Source organism: Tympanuchus pallidicinctus, unplaced genomic scaffold (assembly GCF_026119805.1).
Source record: "Tympanuchus pallidicinctus isolate F22 unplaced genomic scaffold, pur_lepc_1.0 scaffold48, whole genome shotgun sequence".
Lineage (NCBI taxonomy): Eukaryota > Metazoa > Chordata > Aves > Galliformes > Phasianidae > Tympanuchus > Tympanuchus pallidicinctus.
Window position 1 is genome coordinate 800,374 of NW_026294767.1, and position 16,078 is coordinate 816,451.

General features: G+C 61.2%; 5 protein-coding genes across 10 annotated transcripts; all 5 read right to left on the reverse strand.

Annotated features, from left to right (window-relative positions):
* Positions 1-1,404: 1,404 nt before the first annotated feature.
* LOC128090624 (protein S100-A9-like) lies at positions 1,405-2,495 on the reverse strand. Its single transcript, XM_052703043.1, has 3 exons — positions 2,235-2,495; positions 2,001-2,157; positions 1,405-1,757 (listed from the first exon to the last, which is right to left on the reverse strand). The coding sequence occupies exons 2-3, from the start codon at positions 2,151-2,153 to the stop codon at positions 1,536-1,538; spliced, it is 375 nt and encodes a 124-aa protein (XP_052559003.1). The 5' UTR covers positions 2,154-2,157; positions 2,235-2,495; the 3' UTR covers positions 1,405-1,535.
* A 1,390-nt stretch (positions 2,496-3,885) lies between these two features.
* LOC128090656 (protein S100-A6) lies at positions 3,886-5,200 on the reverse strand. The gene is made up of 3 exons (XM_052703098.1): positions 5,078-5,200; positions 4,397-4,548; positions 3,886-4,084 (listed from the first exon to the last, which is right to left on the reverse strand). Exons 2-3 carry the CDS (start codon positions 4,532-4,534, stop codon positions 3,944-3,946), a joined length of 279 nt encoding a protein of 92 aa, XP_052559058.1. The 5' UTR covers positions 4,535-4,548; positions 5,078-5,200; the 3' UTR covers positions 3,886-3,943.
* A 658-nt stretch (positions 5,201-5,858) lies between these two features.
* LOC128090655 (protein S100-A4-like) lies at positions 5,859-6,704 on the reverse strand. 2 transcript variants are annotated; one of them, XM_052703097.1, is made up of 3 exons: positions 6,593-6,704; positions 6,181-6,355; positions 5,859-6,100 (listed from the first exon to the last, which is right to left on the reverse strand). In XM_052703097.1, exons 2-3 carry the CDS (start codon positions 6,319-6,321, stop codon positions 5,936-5,938), a joined length of 306 nt encoding a protein of 101 aa, XP_052559057.1. In that variant the 5' UTR covers positions 6,322-6,355; positions 6,593-6,704; the 3' UTR covers positions 5,859-5,935. The 2 variants fall into 2 exon arrangements, with proteins under 2 accessions (XP_052559057.1, XP_052559056.1); XM_052703096.1 differs by lacking the exon at positions 6,593-6,704 and having other exon boundaries at positions 6,181-6,370.
* A 2,154-nt stretch (positions 6,705-8,858) lies between these two features.
* LOC128090623 (protein S100-A4-like) lies at positions 8,859-9,702 on the reverse strand. Its single transcript, XM_052703042.1, has 2 exons — positions 9,452-9,702; positions 8,859-9,017 (listed from the first exon to the last, which is right to left on the reverse strand). Exons 1-2 carry the CDS (start codon positions 9,593-9,595, stop codon positions 8,859-8,861), a joined length of 303 nt encoding a protein of 100 aa, XP_052559002.1. The 5' UTR covers positions 9,596-9,702.
* Positions 9,703-11,333: 1,631 nt separating this feature from the next.
* S100A16 (S100 calcium binding protein A16) lies at positions 11,334-14,129 on the reverse strand. Of its 5 annotated transcripts, XM_052703093.1 has the most exons (4): positions 13,988-14,119; positions 13,733-13,892; positions 12,108-12,274; positions 11,334-11,961 (listed from the first exon to the last, which is right to left on the reverse strand). In XM_052703093.1, exons 3-4 carry the CDS (start codon positions 12,258-12,260, stop codon positions 11,797-11,799), a joined length of 318 nt encoding a protein of 105 aa, XP_052559053.1. In that variant the 5' UTR covers positions 12,261-12,274; positions 13,733-13,892; positions 13,988-14,119; the 3' UTR covers positions 11,334-11,796. The 5 variants fall into 5 exon arrangements, with proteins under 5 accessions (XP_052559053.1, XP_052559051.1, XP_052559052.1 ...); XM_052703091.1 differs by lacking the exon at positions 13,733-13,892 and having other exon boundaries at positions 13,988-14,129; XM_052703092.1 differs by lacking the exons at positions 13,733-13,892; positions 13,988-14,119 and adding an exon at positions 12,708-12,837.
* Between the last annotated feature and the right edge of the window lie 1,949 nt (positions 14,130-16,078).

Consider the following 16,078-nt stretch of genomic DNA (forward strand, 5'->3'; position numbering starts at 1 on the left):
TTAGCACAGATGCAGGCCCCGTGTTTTCTGCATTATCAACTGGTTGAACACAAGCAAAGATGGAAGCGTTATCTTCATTCGACGGTTGGGTTTCCAGGCGATTTTCCATTATTCGCTGCTTTCACGTCGCCGGCGCCCTCGTGTTCTTTGGAAGAAACTGAGCTCAAGGAAGGGGAAAAAGAAATCCGGGGTCATGGTCTGTACTGCCCTGAGCTTCAACTGGAGGTTTTGCAACAGCAGCAGGTTCTGAAAGGATGAAGATAATGAGAAGATGTAAAAATTAGACAGGAGGTTCTGGGAAGAGGTGGGGACACAAAAACAAAGGGTGCTTTCGGAGGGCGCTTCTCGCAGCCGGGAGCAATAACCAGATCTGTTGCATGATTTTTATTCTGGTATCCCTGACTCACTTTATTGTTTCTTTCTCTTCCTTCTGTCATTAGGGCTTCTCGACAGTCCCTAATTGCATCCTCATTCCCCACCTGTCATCGCCAGCAGTCAGCTGGGCGGTGTTCGCTGTGTCCCCTCAGGGCAGGGCCACGGGTCCTCCGCTCCCACCCACCCCAGTGATGCTCCCCAAACCTGCAGTGACATCCTGGAAGGGGACAGCACCCAATTGGGGAACAAGAGCTGCTCCCCAATGGCTGAATTGCAGCGTCGGAGAGCGACGACTGGTGTCCCTGGGTGCAAACAACCACTCGGCCCACGTTTCCTTCCTAAACTTGGTGCTGCCAAGTCTTCCCCCCCATCCCCCCCAAGCCTGAGGTTCCCCTCTCCATGCATGGCTGCATACAAATGCACAGCTCCATCCTGCTTTTGGATCAGGTCCCCCATGAGCGGGCGGTGGCACAGGGACTCCAAGCAGCTGCCGCCCTGCACGGACAAAAGCACGAGGCTGCATCGTGCAGCACTGCATCCCCAGAGCCCCTCTGCATCATTTGTTGCCCCTCTGCCACACTGTGGCTTGCAGGAAACTGCTGGTTGCTTCGTGGGTTGCAAAAGCATCACCTCCACCTCAGGGTTACCAGCTGAGCTGGGTCTCAGCAGCATCCAGAGATCCCATACAGGGGCAGGAGGGGCTGCCCAGGACACCCAGTGCTGAGGTGTGGGGTGCAAACACTGCTGTGCAAGGGGCTCAGGGAGCTGGTGGGGACCTGCTGGGATGTGGGCACTGCAGGACACAGCCACATGAAGCAGCCCAGCACAAGCCATGTGCAGCTCTCCTCCCTCCCCCCTCCCCAGGGAACAGCAGGATGGATGGGGATGCCCTGTCCCATTCCCTCTTCCCGTGTCCCCACGCCTCATTGCTGCCACATGCTGTCTGCGTGTGACCTCCATGGCTGCAGGCTGGGCTGGTGCATGTCCCCCCCCACGCCCCCCCAGACCACAGGACACAGCACAGGTATGTTTGGTGCACAGAGAAAGACAATTTATTTCAGTGTCACAGGCAGAAGCAGAGAGAGCAGCCTTGGTCGTGTGCTCATGGGCAGACGGGGGAGATGCTGCTGCTGGAGGAGCACAGCTCCGCAGGAACGGCCTTAATGGTGGGGACCGTGGCCATGGCCGTGGCCGTGGCTGTGGCCATGTCCGTGATCGTGGCCATGGCCGTGGTCCCCAGGCTTCTTGTGGGACCGGTTGTGGGCATCGATGGCCACGAGGCTGAGCGTGGTGAGGAACTCGGTGAACTTCAAGCGGCCATCGTGGTTGCTGTCAGATTTGGCAAAGAGCTGCTTGATGTACTCATCAGCAGTCGTGTTGGGCTGCGGGAGGACAAAACGAGTCAGGGCATGGGGTCCCCCTCAACCCCACAGCTCCATCCCGGCGCTCCCCACTTCCCATCACCTCCATCACTGACCCCACTCCGGGGATGGTCCGTGGCCAAGTTCAGGAGAACCCCATCAACCCCCCCATCCCCATCAGAGAGTCTCAGCCCTCCCGTGCCCCGGGAGAGCACCACCCATGGGGGTCCCACAGACAGAAGGATGCTGAGCAGCGCAGCGCACCGGCACGGTGTCGGTGAGGAAGGGCTTGGCGTTCTCCTTCAGCAGCATGGCAAATTCATTCCGGCTCAGGTAATCATCCATTGGGTTCCGGATGGCGTAGCGGTGGTAGATGTTGATGGCGCATTCCAACGCGAGCTCCAGGTCGGTTTTCATCTCACTGGGAAAACAAAAGCAGCCAAGCGTTACAGAAGAGGCAGAGCCCTCCAGGAGCTCCTCTTGGGGGTAACCACTCACCAACTGATGGTCGTGGGGTTCCTCCGACAGCGACGTGAGCAGGAGAGCAGCGGCAGCGGCGGTGGCTGTGCGGTGCAGCGAGGGCTCTTTTATACTCTCCCTGAGCTACGATCTGCGACACCCTCGAATAACTTTGGGACGATAACCCCAGGAATTGTGCAAGGCCACCGCAGCACGCCCAGGAGGCAGATCATGCCCAGCTCCAGGAACCGACCGCTGCCGGCGTTAACAAGGGAGGGACGCACCAAACTCGTTAGGGCAAAACAAGGAAACGCCAAAAGAGACTCTTGCAGAGAGCCAGCAGAGCAGGTCTGTGTTGCTACAGGGGATTCCCCATTTGGGGTTCCCGGTGGAGATGAGGAAAGTGGGATTTTTCTGGAGCATGTGGGGTGCTGTGGGTGAGGGTCTCCACGGGGTGATGGTGGTTTTTGCCACTGCAGATGTGGTTCAAGGGGAATGTGGGGTCTGCCCTTATGCTTGGCTCTGGATGGGGATGGTTGCCCCCCGCCCAGGGCTGCTGGGGGATGCGTCCCACCAGTCAGCAGTCAGCATCCCATGTCAGTCACCAGGCAGCCGGTCCAGCAGCTGGCAAACGGCTGCAGATTGGGACCTGCTGAGTGCTGGAAGCCTCCCAGACATCACTTCCCAGCAGCAGTGATTACTGCCTGATGACAGCAACTGTTGGCATTGGCGTTGGCAATCGCTGCCAGCCACTCCTAACAGGGTCACGGCAGTGTCACCGCTTGTGAAGACCCCACAGGATCCCAACTGTGGGGCTGGGAGCAGAATGCTTTGTGTGTTGGAGGGGAGAACCCCCTGGGGCAGCCCCCCTATGCAGTGCAGAAGCCCTTTGCCCCATCCGTGCTCCTGGGGGTGCAGAAAACCCGCGATGCCCATTAGGGATTTTTGGAGATGGGAAGGACAGAGGTGGTGAAACCGCTCCTCATCACACCTCCCCCTCCAGGAGCTCGAGGAACTGGTTCCAGGAGGAGCAGGCATTGCAAAATGGTGAAACAAAGAGCGGTCTGTACGAGGAGCAGGATGGGTGCACCTCCCTGAGAGGGGGTCCCTGCTGGTGTGGGGATAGAGCAGCAGTTCTTGCAATAGGTGGTGATAATTGTGTGTCTGTCTGGGCAGGATGCAGGGGCACGCACGCGCCAGCATGGGGATGTGACACGGATGCACCATTGGAAAGGTGCAAAGGGACACCGATGTGCCACGTGGGGGTGGGAGAAGACACAGACGTCCCATGGGGCAGATGAGAAGGGGGGCAGATGAGAAGGGACACATGCATGCACACACGCACCCACAGTGAGCCCCTGGCTGCCCTCTGCTGCCCACTGCGCTGCTGCTTTGCTGAGTGCTGCTGTCCCAGCGCCACGGGGGTGGAATGGAGGTGGGGATACAGCAGGGCTGGGCGCAGGGCACGAGCAGGGCCAACAGGGCGGGATGCTCTTCGTGCATCGTGCCAGTTCTGATGCAAAAAAATCCCAAGTCCGGTCCCAAAAGGTCTGAGGGCTCACGGGGGGGGACAGAGTGTCCCCCCACCCCTGCGATGTGAACACAGCGCGGCCGCATTCAGCTGCTCCACTGATCTGCCAGGCTTTAATTGCTCTGAAGTTCAACAACGACCACAAAACACAGCTGCAAATCTTTACAAAAAGTTTTATTGGACCCCTTAGAGGCCGTTGGGAGGGGGGGGCTCAGCCCTACTTGTACTGCAACAGGGCCTCGTTGTAGATCATGGCCAAGGCACCCAGGAAAGTGACGTATTCCTGGAAGTTCACCTCCTGGTCTTTGTTGCGGTCCAGGTCCTCCATCAGCCCCGCGATCTCCGCATCCTTCAGTTTCTGCAGCCCCAGAGAGCACAGAGCCGTTAAAAATCGGGGTGCCAAGGGGGGGATGTGACCCCATGCTTACCCAGAAAGGGGGGACACAGCTGGGGGGCACCGAGGGACCCAGCCACGAGCACATCCCCAACCCACATCCCCGCTAGCAAAGCACCGGTGTTCACACTGCGTCCCATAAGGGCAGGTGTGGGGGGCAGGGCTGTGCCACCCCCCCCAGGTGACGTCACGCCTCGTGTCACCTCCCACCCTGCCCGTCCCATGCCCGTTTTCCGGGTGGGTGCAGCAGTGTTGGCATCGCTGCGGGGCACTCACCGGCCCGATGGTCAGCTCCTTCTGGATCAGCTCCTTCAGCTCGCCCTTGCTCAGGCTGTTCTTGTCACCCTCCTTGCCCGAATACTTGTGGAAAGTGGCCACCAGGAGCCCGATGGCTTGGTCCAGAGGGGCTGCCATGGCTGTGAGCTGGGCTGTGAACCAGGGCAGAGCTCAGCATCCACTGAACCCCTAATCCAACTCTCCCAAACCTTCAGCACCCCCCCACAGCCCCCAATCCCCCCCCCCCCCCATTAGCCCGGTGCTGGGGGCACAGCTCCTGAGGTCCCAGCTCAGCACAGCTCCAAAGGTGGGGGGCTGCTCTGTGTGTCCCCCCCCCCCCATCCCAGGGCGTTGCACAGATCAGGGCCGTGGCTGTGCTGACTCATAGGGCACGGTGCCCGCCGCCTCCGCACGCAGCCACGGGGCTGTGGGAGCTGCTGGGGGCTGGGATGGGGGGCGGAGGGGGGCACGAGTGGGGCGGATGGGAAGAAGCCTTCTTGAGGTCTCCGGTCCCCATCGCCTCGCCAGCCCGGAGATGGGAAAGGACAAGGGGAAGATGTTGGCTTCCTTCGGGGTTCCCCACATCTGGACACTCTGCACATCTGGAGAGCAGCACAGAGCCCCGGAACTGCCGCAAGGGTTTGGTGAAAAGGGAATGGGAAGGAGGAAAGGGAAACTTACCGCTGGAGCAGGGCAGGATCCGGGAGCGGGGAAGGGAGGGCTGTGGTGCGCAGCTCCTCTGTGCATTTATAGCCGTGGCTGAGTCCTCCCATCCCCGGGGGGGGGGCCAGGGTTGGATGGGTGCAGCGGTGAGGTGAAGCCACTCCTCTGCACGCCATAACCCCACCCCGGGCGTGAACACAACCGAAACGCCGCTCCCAGGGGTTTACTGCGATAGGGGGTGGGTCCTGGGTGCCCCATGGAGCAGTGGGAGAGGGACAGCCCCCAGCCCCATACACTGAGCGCATCCCACCGGCTCCCATTGGCATCGCCAAAGTGGGGCTGCGGTCCCGGCTGTGGGGTCAGTGATTGCTTCATCACCAGGGCTGGAAGTTGCTCACCGTCCCCGTTATCGCGGTGCCATCGGAGCCGTTGATCCCTGAGATCTCCCAGCCAGGAGAAGCGGGGCAGGGCGCTGCCGGTGGGGCTGACTCAAGGGGATGGGGCTGACTCAAGCCTGCGGGTGACTCCTGTGCATGGGAATGGGCACCTACACAACCCCAAGTCCAGACCCAAAAAGCCCGGATCCAAAAGTCCAGACCCCAAAGTCCAGCCTCAAACTCCAGCCTCAAAGTCCAACCCCAAAGTCAAGCCTCAAAACCCAGACTTTAAATCCCCCCTTTTTGTTCTGAGTCACCTTCCAGCACCTGCCAAGCGCACGTGGAGGGGAAATGGAGACTTCCCATGCACGACAGGACACCGACCCCGTACAAGAACCCCGCTTGCAGCTCACACAGCAGACTGGCTTTGGAGCAATCTTTATTGGAAGAGCGTTCAGATTGCAGCGAGGGGTGACGCAGCCCTGCTGACCCCCCCTGCTCACTTCTTGCGCGGCGTTTTATCGGGGTACTCCTGGAAGAAGTCGTTGCACATCACAGCCACGCAGGCCAGGAACGTGGCGTACTCGTGGAAGTCCACCTCGCTGTCCCTGTTGCTGTCCAGGTTGTTCATCAGCTTCTGGAATCCGGCTTCATCCGTGCGTTTCTGAGCATGGGGATGGAAAGGTGGCACCGAGGGTCTCCAAAGGACCCCCAGCCCCGTGTCCCCCCCCCCACCGCACTCACGCTGATGAAGCTGGGCAGCTCCCTGGTGAGCAGCTCCTTCAGCTCCGCTTTGCTCAGCTTGAACTTGTCCCCCTCCTTCCCCGAGTATTTGTGGAAGGTGGAGACCATCACAGCCAGCGCCTGCTCCAGGGGGCACGACATGGAGACACCGGGGGTCTGGGGGCACTGATGGCAGCTGGAGGCAGAACCCGGCGCGTTGTCACACCCGTGCATCACCACGTCCTCCCATTCCCCCAAGCAGCGGGGCCAGGTGGCACCGGGTGAGCAACCCCATAAACAGCAATGATGAAGGAAGCAGCAGGGAGGGAGGAGGGCAGCAGCTGGCAGAGGGGAACGCAGCCTCCGGTGCTTGTAGGGGGGGGGTTAACAGCATCTGGGGGGTGGCCAGAGAACCGTGGGCAAAGTGACTCACCAAGAGCTGGAGCACAGCGATCCGGGCAGGATGGGTGAGGGCAAGGCACTGGGATGTGCTGCTTTATAGCCTCACCACCCCCCTCAAGCCCCCCCAGACAGACGAGGAGGAACCAACGCTGCGTTGGCCACGCATTGGCTGATGGAGACGGAGAGGAACCCCCACGGGCAGCCCCTGCTTCCCCCCCAGAGCCTCCTCCCAGCTCAGCCCAGTGTGTGGGTTGGGTCCAAAAGGGGAGAAAGTGCCCCTGGGGAGGCAGGGGGGGGTTGGATGGAAGGCACAGACTGATGGGGGGACGAAGCATTTTGCAGTGCCTGTCGGAGCGTCAGAAGAGGCACGAGCCCCAGCGGCGTCGGTCCAAGTTGGGGGTTGGAGATTTCCTTTCTTTTTTTCTGTTTTTAACTCAAACCACCTGCCAGCCATTTCTGTTTCCCAACGCCCCGTTGTGTAACGTGGCTCTATTTTGGTGCCCGCGTGGCCCCGCACGTGGCCGGGAGCGTGAGGACCACAGAGCTGCTGTGGGATGGGGACCAGGGAGAACAAACCCCACCAACAGCACAACGAGTGTGCTGGGTGCGAATGGACAAAGCCAAATGTCTTTGGGCAAAAGCGACCCTCGGGCTTGGAGCTCGTTAGGGAGCAGGTGCAACCTGGTGTTAATTACTGGGAGGGGTCAGAAGCACCTGGGGCTCCTTATAAAGCTTATGGGATGGAGCAGGGCAGAGCTTGGAGCTGTTGGTGAGGATGGGGGAGGGTTTGGAGTGGCGTGGGGAGGGGTTATGGGGAGTCTCTAGAAGGGTTTGGGGATGCGATGGGATGTGGGGTCTCTGTCAGAGCTTGGGGGCATGAGGGGATGGGGGGTCTCCAGGGGGGTTGGAGGCATGATGGGATGTGGGGTCTCGATGAGGATTGGGGACATGATGGGACGTGGGGTCTCAATGAGGATTGGGGACACGATGGATGTGGGGTTTCTATGAGGATTGGGGACATGATGGATGTGGGGTCTCAATGAGGACTGGGGACATGATGGATGTGGGGTCTCAATGAGGATTGGGGACATGATGGGACGTGGGGTCTCAATGAGGATTGGGGACATGATGGGACGTGGGGTCTCAATGAGGATTGGGGACATGATGGGACGTGGGGTCTCGATGAGGATTGGGGACATGATGGGACGTGGGGTCTCGATGAGGATTGGGGACATGAAGGGACGTGGGGTCTCAATGAGGGTTGGGGACATGATGGGACGTGGGGTCTCGATGAGGATTGGGGACATGATGGGACGTGGGGTCTCGATGAGGATTGGGGACATGATGGATGTGGGGTTTCTATGAGGATTGGGGACATGATGGGATGTGGGGTCTCGATGAGGATTGGGGACATGATGGGACGTGGGGTCTCAATGAGGATTGGGGACATGATGGATGTGGGGTCTCAATGAGGATTGGGGACATGATGGGACGTGGGGTCTCGATGAGGATTGGGGACATGATGGGACGTGGGGTCTCGATGAGGATTGGGGACATGAAGGGACGTGGGGTCTCAATGAGGGTTGGGGACATGAAGGGACGTGGGGTCTCAATGAGGGTTGGGGACATGATGGGATGTGGGGTCTTGACGAGGATTTGGGGATGTTCAGGGTCTTACGGAGGGCTGTGCTGGGGGGGCTCTGCCCCATGTCAGACCCGAGGTTGTGCTCTGTGGGTTTGGGGCCGTTTGGGAGCAGCTACAGCTCTCCCTACGAACCAACCCTGACTCCCTGTGCTGGGGAGGGCAGCCCAGCCCAGCTCACCCGCCTGGAGTGACTGCGCTGTGCACACGGGGAGCTGCCTGCAGCAAAATGGGGTTGGGGTCACCTCCTGTCCCCCAGCGTGGGTTCATCCTCAGCTCCAGGGGCTGAGGGTCCCTCTGGGCACCCAGCAACGTTTCCTACCCCCCATGACAGCACAGTGTGTGGGTCTGGTTGAGTTCCTTCCACGAACGTTGCTCATTCCTGCCTGGTTCCCACCCCTGTGCTGAGCTGGGGGGGCTCTGTGTTCAGAGCTCATTGCACCCCAAACCCCTCCTTAGTGACATTTTGGGGGGTGGGAGGGAGCGGAGATCTCAGCTTTACGCCCAGGGGCAGCTCTGAGCCTTTTCCAAAAGCGCCTCTGGGGAGCTGCAGAGTGGAAAATCCCAAAGAGAGAGAGAAGACAGACAGACGGACGGAGGCGTGAGTCACACGTGAGGCTCTGGGAGGACTTTATTGCGCAGTGCTGTGTGGGATTCACTTCTTGCGGGGCCGTTGGGCTTCGCGGAAGAACTCGTTGTAGCCCATGGCCACGCAGGCCAGGAAGCAGGCGTACTCCTTGAAGTCCACCTCGCTGTCCTTGTCGTGGTCCAGGTCGTTCATCAGGCGCCGGAACTCCCCTTCATCCATCTGCTTCTATGGGGGCAGCAGGTTTGGGGGCTGGGAGGTGTCTCCATGCAGACATGGATGGAAGCCCCCAATTCCCTCCGTTCTTACAGTGAGAGCGGGGTTTTTTTCTTTCCCTCCCAAGGGAGGTGGCATTTAGGAGCTCTGCAGGCTGCATGCATTCTTCATTCATAAGTTTTGCCCGTTCCACCCCCACACCCCCCCTCAATCAAACCATAGGCAGAAGAAGGAGGGAAAAAAAGCGACTGAAATGGGAGCATCGCTCTGCCGCTGCCATCCCAACACCCACAGGTCTGTGGGTGCTCCAGCCCCAGGCATGGGGTCCCTCCTTTGGGTGGGCTATGGGGCAGCACGCAGCCCCCCACCCCCTGCTCCATGCACGGCCCCGGGGCTGCTTTGCTCACACCAGGCTGTGGCTGTGCCATGTCCCTACGTGCGCTTACGGTGCCGAAAGCGGGCAGCTCCCTGGTGAGCAGCTCCTTCAGCTCCGCTTTGCTCAGCTTGAACTTGTCCCCCTCCTTCCCCGAGTATTTGTGGAAGGTAGAGACCATCACAGCCAACGCCTGCTCCAAGGAACACGCCATCATCACCTGCGTGGGGACACAGCAGGGTGACCTCGGGGGGAACCCACCCGGATGGATGCGTGCCTCAAAAGGGTGCGGAATCTGCTCCTCACATTGCAGCTGTGGAGTAAATCGAGGGCAAAAAGGGACTCACCGGGGTCGATGCTGAGCAGGGACAGCAGGAGCCGGGGTGTCAGTGCCACTGTCACTGTGTGCTGGTGTTTATAGGGCAGTCGGGGGGTGCAGCCCCTCGCCCCCGGCTGTTCCCAGCCCTGGGTTTCACCCGCGCCCCATTTTTGCTCACTGAGCTGCGTGATGCCATTAATCGGAGAAGGGGGAGGGGGCTGGGGGTGAGCGTGGGGATGGGGCAGAAATCAGGCAGCAGCCCCCATCCCGTGCTCAGCCACCATGCTCTGGGTGCTGGCGGTGGTTCCGGTGTCCCCAGTGCCAAGGGATGGGTGGCAATGGCAGCAATCATTGCAGCGTAAGCTGAGATTGAGGTGAGCAGCACAGGTGGAGCTTTCTGCACGTGGGGAGCACTTTGCAGGGGTCTGAGCCTGCTCCCAGCCCCAAAGCTGTGCTGGGAGTGGGGAAACTGTGTCCCTGTGCACAACCCATGGGCTGCCGACGTTTGTCACCCTCCTGCCCGAGTGCTGGTGAGGGTGACAGCGGTGGTGGCCCACGCTCAGGGCCTTTCTTTCCTGGTTCTGGGTGCAGGGATGGGGGTGGCTGAGCTCTGGTGGTGTTCCCCCCCTCCTGCAGGGTTGGGTGGCTGAGGGGGGAGGGGGGGTACATGGGGAGCACGCATTTGGAGCTGTGTTTATGATGGCAGTGTTTATCCCCAGGGCTGGGGGGGGAGTCCCACAGACCCCAAATTTGCCATGGACGGACACAGGAGGATGGGTACCGCCTTCCCCTGATGTCCCAAGGAGAGGCAGGGTCTGTTTCCCCCCCTCCCCTCACTGGCAGCAGTACTGAGCTGCGGCTCCCAGGGACCGTAGGCTGTGGATCTCCACGGGGATGGGCGAGGGGTGCACAACTTTGCGGACCCCTCCTTCCCAAAGGATGCGCACAGCTGACCTCCGCGTGGACACGGGGACGGGAGGCACTGTGCCCTCACGGGGGGGAAGCATTCCGTAGCCCCTCTGCGGCGGGAAGGATGCGTGGGATTCCCCGCACCCGGAGGTTGCGGTTCCCGATCCCGCACAGCGGCTGCGCTGCGCCCGGCCAGGAGCAGCGCTGTGAGTCACGGCCCCACCGCGCCCCGACGGGATTCCTGAGCACTGACTCAGCGCAGGCGGCTCCCACGGATTCCCCCCCTCACCTCCGTCCCCCCCCCTCAAAACCCTACCGGGATCCCCGGGGCAAAACGGGAGGCTGCGTGGCGGTGGTGCGGAGCGGGCGGAATTGGGAAGGGTGGGAGCTCCCCCAACCCGAAGTGCTGCCACCCCCTTGTGCTGGGGGATGTAGGGGGGGTGGGGAGGGGGCACGGGATGTCCCCGTGGGAGCTCAGGGGGCACCTCTGTGCCCTCTGGAGCTCGGGGGTCCCATTGGGGTACGCAGAGGTGGGGCTGCTGGATGGGGTCACTTTGGGAACGGCATGGGGACTCCATACCGGGACGCATCGCGACTGAGCCTCACGGACACGGGCAGTGGTGACACCTCGTGGTGACACGCTGAGAGTCGTTAGGGGACAGGGAGGACCCTTCCTCCCCTCCCCCCTTCCCACTCGGTGCCCCCATCCCCACCGCATTCACCATCCTCGCCGTGACCCCGCTGCTCCTCCAAACTTTATTGCTGCAATAAATAACCCGCGGCCACAGCCGGGAGCTCCCAGCCCCAGGGGTGGGCAGGGCAGACCTTCACCAGCCCCGGGGGTGGGGGGGGGATAGGAGGGGAGTTGGGGGGAAACTCCAAGGCTTTGAGGAGGAGAGGGTGCTCCGAGGGTACAGGAGGTGCTGGTTGGGGTGGGCTGAGAATGGACAGCATTTCTGTCCTAGGTGAGGGGGAAGCCTTTCCCTGTGCTTCCAGCCCAGCTCTGGGGGGGGGGGGATGAGGACAGGGATGGTGCAGGAGGAGCCCTCCGTGGTGACCTCGTGCCTCTTTACTCTGATGTTTGGGGTTCTGCGTGCCCTGGGCACGAGGGGCACGAAGCAGAGGGGCCGTGGAGCAGCGGGGGCTGAGCTCGGGGTCTGGGGGGCGGGGGGGGGTCAGGCCCAGCCCAGCTACTTGGTGAGCTTGATGCTCTGCTCCTGCTGGCGGATGATGTGAGCGATGGGGCTGGCGATGCCACCTATCAAGGTCCAGTACTCCTCGAAGCTGATGCGCCCATCCTTGTTCTCATCCAGGTCGCAGATCAGCTTGTCGGCCGCGCGCCTGTTCCCGGTGTCCTGCGGGGCAGAGCGAGATTTTGGCACCCGTGGGAACCCATGGGAACCGTGGGGGGAAGACGTATGGGGACCCTGAATCCGTGGGGGTGAGGGGGAAGATGTGTGGGGACCCCGAAGCCATCCCCGTGTCCCCCCCCCAGCCTCACCGTCAGCATGTGGTTGAGTTCACGGCTCAGCATCTTGCGGAAATCCTTCTTGCTGATGCGCCGCGGCTTCCGGCAGCAGCAGCGGCTCGAATATTTGTCAAAGTTGTTCACCAGCACCTGGACGGCCCACTCCAGCTCCGTGCCCTCCGCCATCGCCCCACGTTCACCTGCAGGATGGAGGGGGGTCAGGGCTGGGGCACTTGCAAGGCTTCTGCTTAGAGAAACCCATGAGGAAGCGCAGAGGTAGGCGCGTGACCCCATAAGAGCATTTTTGACCCCAACAAGGCGTTTTCCACCCCAAAGTCGAGCACCTGGTGCTCTCTATCACCCCAAAAGGCACTGCTCACCCCACCTGCCCTCCAGGGCGGCCGCCCCCGGCGCGTGGGACGGCAATAATTATGGCACCGCGGTGCCCGGACCGCGGCGCCCGGTTCCCAGGGCTCATTAGGTTGGAATGGGGCAGGGAGTGGCAGGAATTACCGGCCGGCCCTCCTCTTGCTTCACGGCTCAGGAACACCCCGGCGGGGCTCTCGGTTGAGGCGTCACCCAAAATAGGTCTGGGCCACACGAGCCACGGGTTCCCCAACCCTAAAGTCCTACCCTGTCCGTCCGCTGTGCCCCGAGGCCACCCCACACCGGGATTCCCTTCCTATGGAGCCCCTTCCTATGGATGTGCCCGATGGATTGCTGCCGTCACGGGGTCCGGTGGCCACATCCCAGCAGGATGCACACAGGCGGGGACGGAAACGACGCCGTCCGGTCCCGGCTCCTTCCTGAGCAGGGATGAGGCTGAGCAAAGCATAGAGCTATGCTGCTTCTTGCAGTGCTGATTGGTGCCACCGCTGAGCGGTGTGGGTCACGGTTGCAGCCACCCTATGGTGGATCGGTGCCATCCCGGTGCCACCGCGCTCCAATTTCACTCCACGTTTGCACCCATCTTCCCCGTTTCAGCTGCATGCAGGGTTTGGAAGCAATTTTGGGTGGTAGCACGGAGCACGAGGTTCTCCCTGTTGTGTTTCAGTGTGCTCGTGAGCTGTCCCCACCCATTTGCAGGGCCATTGAAGGGCCTGGTGCTGGTAGCAAGTTTTGCTGTGATCTGCAGCCCCCACTGCAGCCCCATAGACCTCCGCTTCTGTCCTCTGCTCATCCCAGGCTGTTAAACACCACCACGTTTGCAGCAGTTCCAACCAAAGACCCCGCTGGGCCCCACTGCTCTGCTCCAACACTGATTCACAGCACCGGTCCCACCATGCACCCCCCAGAGCCACAGAACATCATCCTATGGTGGGGCACAGGGACTTCATTCCATGGTGGGACGGGGGGACATCATCCCACACCGGGACGTGGGGATGTTGTCCCTGCACTGGGACATGGGTGGGTGGGACAGGGCTGATCTCCTGCCTGTTCCTGCCGCCATGATGATTCCCTTCTCTCCACTCTCCTCTCCTCCTTCCACAGCCCCACAGACCCCCTGTGCTGAGCTCCCCATCCGCCGCCCGACCCCGCGCGCATGGAGCTGCCGAAGGGCTCAGGGAGGGGTTGGGGGGGATTTCCACCCCGCTTGCAGCCACACGTTCCTTTGAGGGTTCCCCCCGCAGCACCCGTCGCTGGGCGCAGCGCCTCACCCGTCCGCCCGTCCCGCTGTGTCCGTCTGTCCTCCTGTCAGCCGCGGAGCCGTGGTTGCAGTGCCGCCCGCTCGTCCTCACCTCGCGCCCATCCCGTGGGCCCGAGGGCTTTAAGGAGGCTCCCGCCCCTCCCTGACGTCCCAGGGCGTTCCCAGCTCACCTGGAAGCAGCCCCGATTGCAACACACCGCAGTGGGGCCGCTGCGCCCACCCCACGGGGCCACCCCTGGGTCCCCATCCCACCCTTTCCCCGTACCGACGTGGGGAGAGCCGCTCGCCCGACGGTCCAGCAGAAAATCTCTCAAATGGTTCCAGGGTCTCCACCATCGGGGCACTGCTTAGCAGCAAAGAAGGAACGGAAACCACGCGCGGAGCTCGCAGCTGGAATTAGGGAACCAAAAGCGCTCGCCAAGAGGCTGCAGGATGCATGGGGGGGGTGGACGGCACTGCTGTCCCCGCGCGGAGTTCCCCTCTGCTGCGAGACGCTGACGCAAAGGGCCAACGTGGCAGCGATGGGGGTACGGCCCGACCCGATGGAGGAAGGATCCGTGCTGCCCTTCCCCTTCCACGTGTGCACAAATGCTGAATCCCCCCTACTCCCACCCCACGTGCGGGTACACCATGCCCTCTTTGTGCTACAGATAGAAGGGACCATGACTCGATGCTTGGGTTTGCCTCCCTTGGCCGGGTGTCACCAACCCAAAGCCTGCGCCGGCACCGAGGGGCAGAGATTCTGACTTTCCTCCCCCATCCCTCTTTCCTTTTTTTTCCTCCGCCCCCATTTTTCCTCTTTTTGTCACGTAACCCACTGCACATCGCCCTTGTCTATCACCAGCGGATGGGTGAGCACGCGGCGTTGCGCACTGAGCGTGGCAGTGGGACACGAACACAGAACCCATCCATTGGGGTCATTCCATCTCCATGCAGCCCGAGGGACTTTGGAAACGATCTGGTTGGGTTGGGATTCTCTGAACCCAAAGTGCTCATGGTGAAGGGTGCGCAGCCCTCCTCAGACACACGGGGAGGACCGACGATGCGCTGCAGGGCTGCGCCAAGAGCTCACAGCCATAATTAACCAGGCCAGCAAATTGCACCCCGCGTCGGCGCAGCGATGGCGCGGCGATCCAATGCGCAGATCAGATACGGAGACACCGGAGCTGCATATTTTGGGATGCAAAGAGGAGGTCACGGTGCCGGGCAGCAGACGCCCACGTTTCTTCCTTTGCTCCTTGGGTACCTCTGCTTTTGGGACACCGGGCCCAGGAAAAGTGTTGTGTGTCAACCCTGCTCCCCTCTGCCTGATCTCGGGTTGAGGAGGAGCGCAGTGCTGCAATCCCGTCGGGTGGGAGCCCTCCCCGGCCCCGCGGGCAGACAGCTCACTCTGAATCACAGCCCTCATTACCCCGTGCCGGGCCGATGTCACAACGCAGCCCGTATTTTTTACAAGGCATCCAGGGTGTGTGCATGGAGCCGCCGCGCAGCATCGGGGCCCCTTCACACCGCGGTTCCCAGCCACCTCTGTCGTCCCTGTGAGCTCCTCTTCCCCTGGACCCCCACCTCAGTGTGCCCCTGCCGTGTTCCTTGGGCTCGCGAGTTACCCAGCCGTGGGACTGAGCTCTTCCTGCCCCAAAGATCCTTATCAAGCTGGTTCAAACCACGGGATCACCAACAGCGCATGACAGCACTGGGGTCACCAAACCCAACTCCGGGGTCCCCCTCCCACCACAGAGCACCCCGCAGCCCCTTATCCCTTTTCCCCCTCCCATCACCCCAACCATTTGACACATTTCCTGTCTCTAATTAAATGCACACCACACCTCTCGGCTTAATTTCCATGTATTTATTTCCAAGGCAGGAACAATAAATAGTCATTCGTGTTGTGAAATCCACCCCAAGGTGAGAGGAGACAGAGGGCGGCCGCGGCCGAGTCGCGGTGTCGGGAGGAGCCCCGGCCTGGCTCCACTTTTATCACCTTTCTCCAGGTTTTGGGGGTTTTTCATCCTTATTTTTATCCTTCCCAGAGCACGGGGTGCACACCAATGCAGGGGCGGAGATGGCACTCATTGGGTCCCCATCCCATCTCCATACCGACCCTCATCCCCTTTCCAACCCCATCTCAACTCCATCCTATTCCCTATCCCAACTCCATCCCATCCAAAACCCCATCCCATCCTCATCCCCTTCCCAACCCCATCCCAACCCATCCCCATCCCTTATCCCATTCTCATCCCATCTCAACCCATCCCCATCCCACCCCCATCCCACCCCCATCCCATCCCCGTCCCTGGCTTCCTCCAGGACACAGAGCTCAGTGGGAACCACCGCCCCGTCCCAGATATATGGCGTT

What these genes read in the sequence shown, in the direction of transcription:
- LOC128090624 (XM_052703043.1), bottom strand. Translation starts at nt 2,153, where the DNA reads ATGAAAACCGACCTGGAGCTCGCGTTGGAATGCGCCATCAACATCTAC. An exon ending in TCCTCACCGACACCGTGCCG is followed by an intron (nt 1,758 to 2,000) that starts GTGCGCTGCGCT and finishes GTCCTCCCGCAG; the next exon opens with CCCAACACGACTGCTGATGA.
- LOC128090656 (XM_052703098.1), bottom strand. Translation starts at nt 4,534, where the DNA reads ATGGCAGCCCCTCTGGACCAAGCCATCGGGCTCCTGGTGGCCACTTTC. An exon ending in AGGAGCTGACCATCGGGCCG is followed by an intron (nt 4,085 to 4,396) that starts GTGAGTGCCCCG and finishes CTGGGGCTGCAG; the next exon opens with AAACTGAAGGATGCGGAGAT.
- LOC128090655 (XM_052703097.1), bottom strand. Translation starts at nt 6,321, where the DNA reads ATGTCGTGCCCCCTGGAGCAGGCGCTGGCTGTGATGGTCTCCACCTTC. An exon ending in AGCTGCCCAGCTTCATCAGC is followed by an intron (nt 6,101 to 6,180) that starts GTGAGTGCGGTG and finishes CCCCATGCTCAG; the next exon opens with AAACGCACGGATGAAGCCGG.
- LOC128090623 (XM_052703042.1), bottom strand. Translation starts at nt 9,595, where the DNA reads ATGATGGCGTGTTCCTTGGAGCAGGCGTTGGCTGTGATGGTCTCTACC. An exon ending in AGCTGCCCGCTTTCGGCACC is followed by an intron (nt 9,018 to 9,451) that starts GTAAGCGCACGT and finishes CTGCCCCCATAG; the next exon opens with AAGCAGATGGATGAAGGGGA.
- S100A16 (XM_052703091.1), bottom strand. Translation starts at nt 12,260, where the DNA reads ATGGCGGAGGGCACGGAGCTGGAGTGGGCCGTCCAGGTGCTGGTGAAC. An exon ending in AACTCAACCACATGCTGACG is followed by an intron (nt 11,962 to 12,107) that starts GTGAGGCTGGGG and finishes TCTGCCCCGCAG; the next exon opens with GACACCGGGAACAGGCGCGC.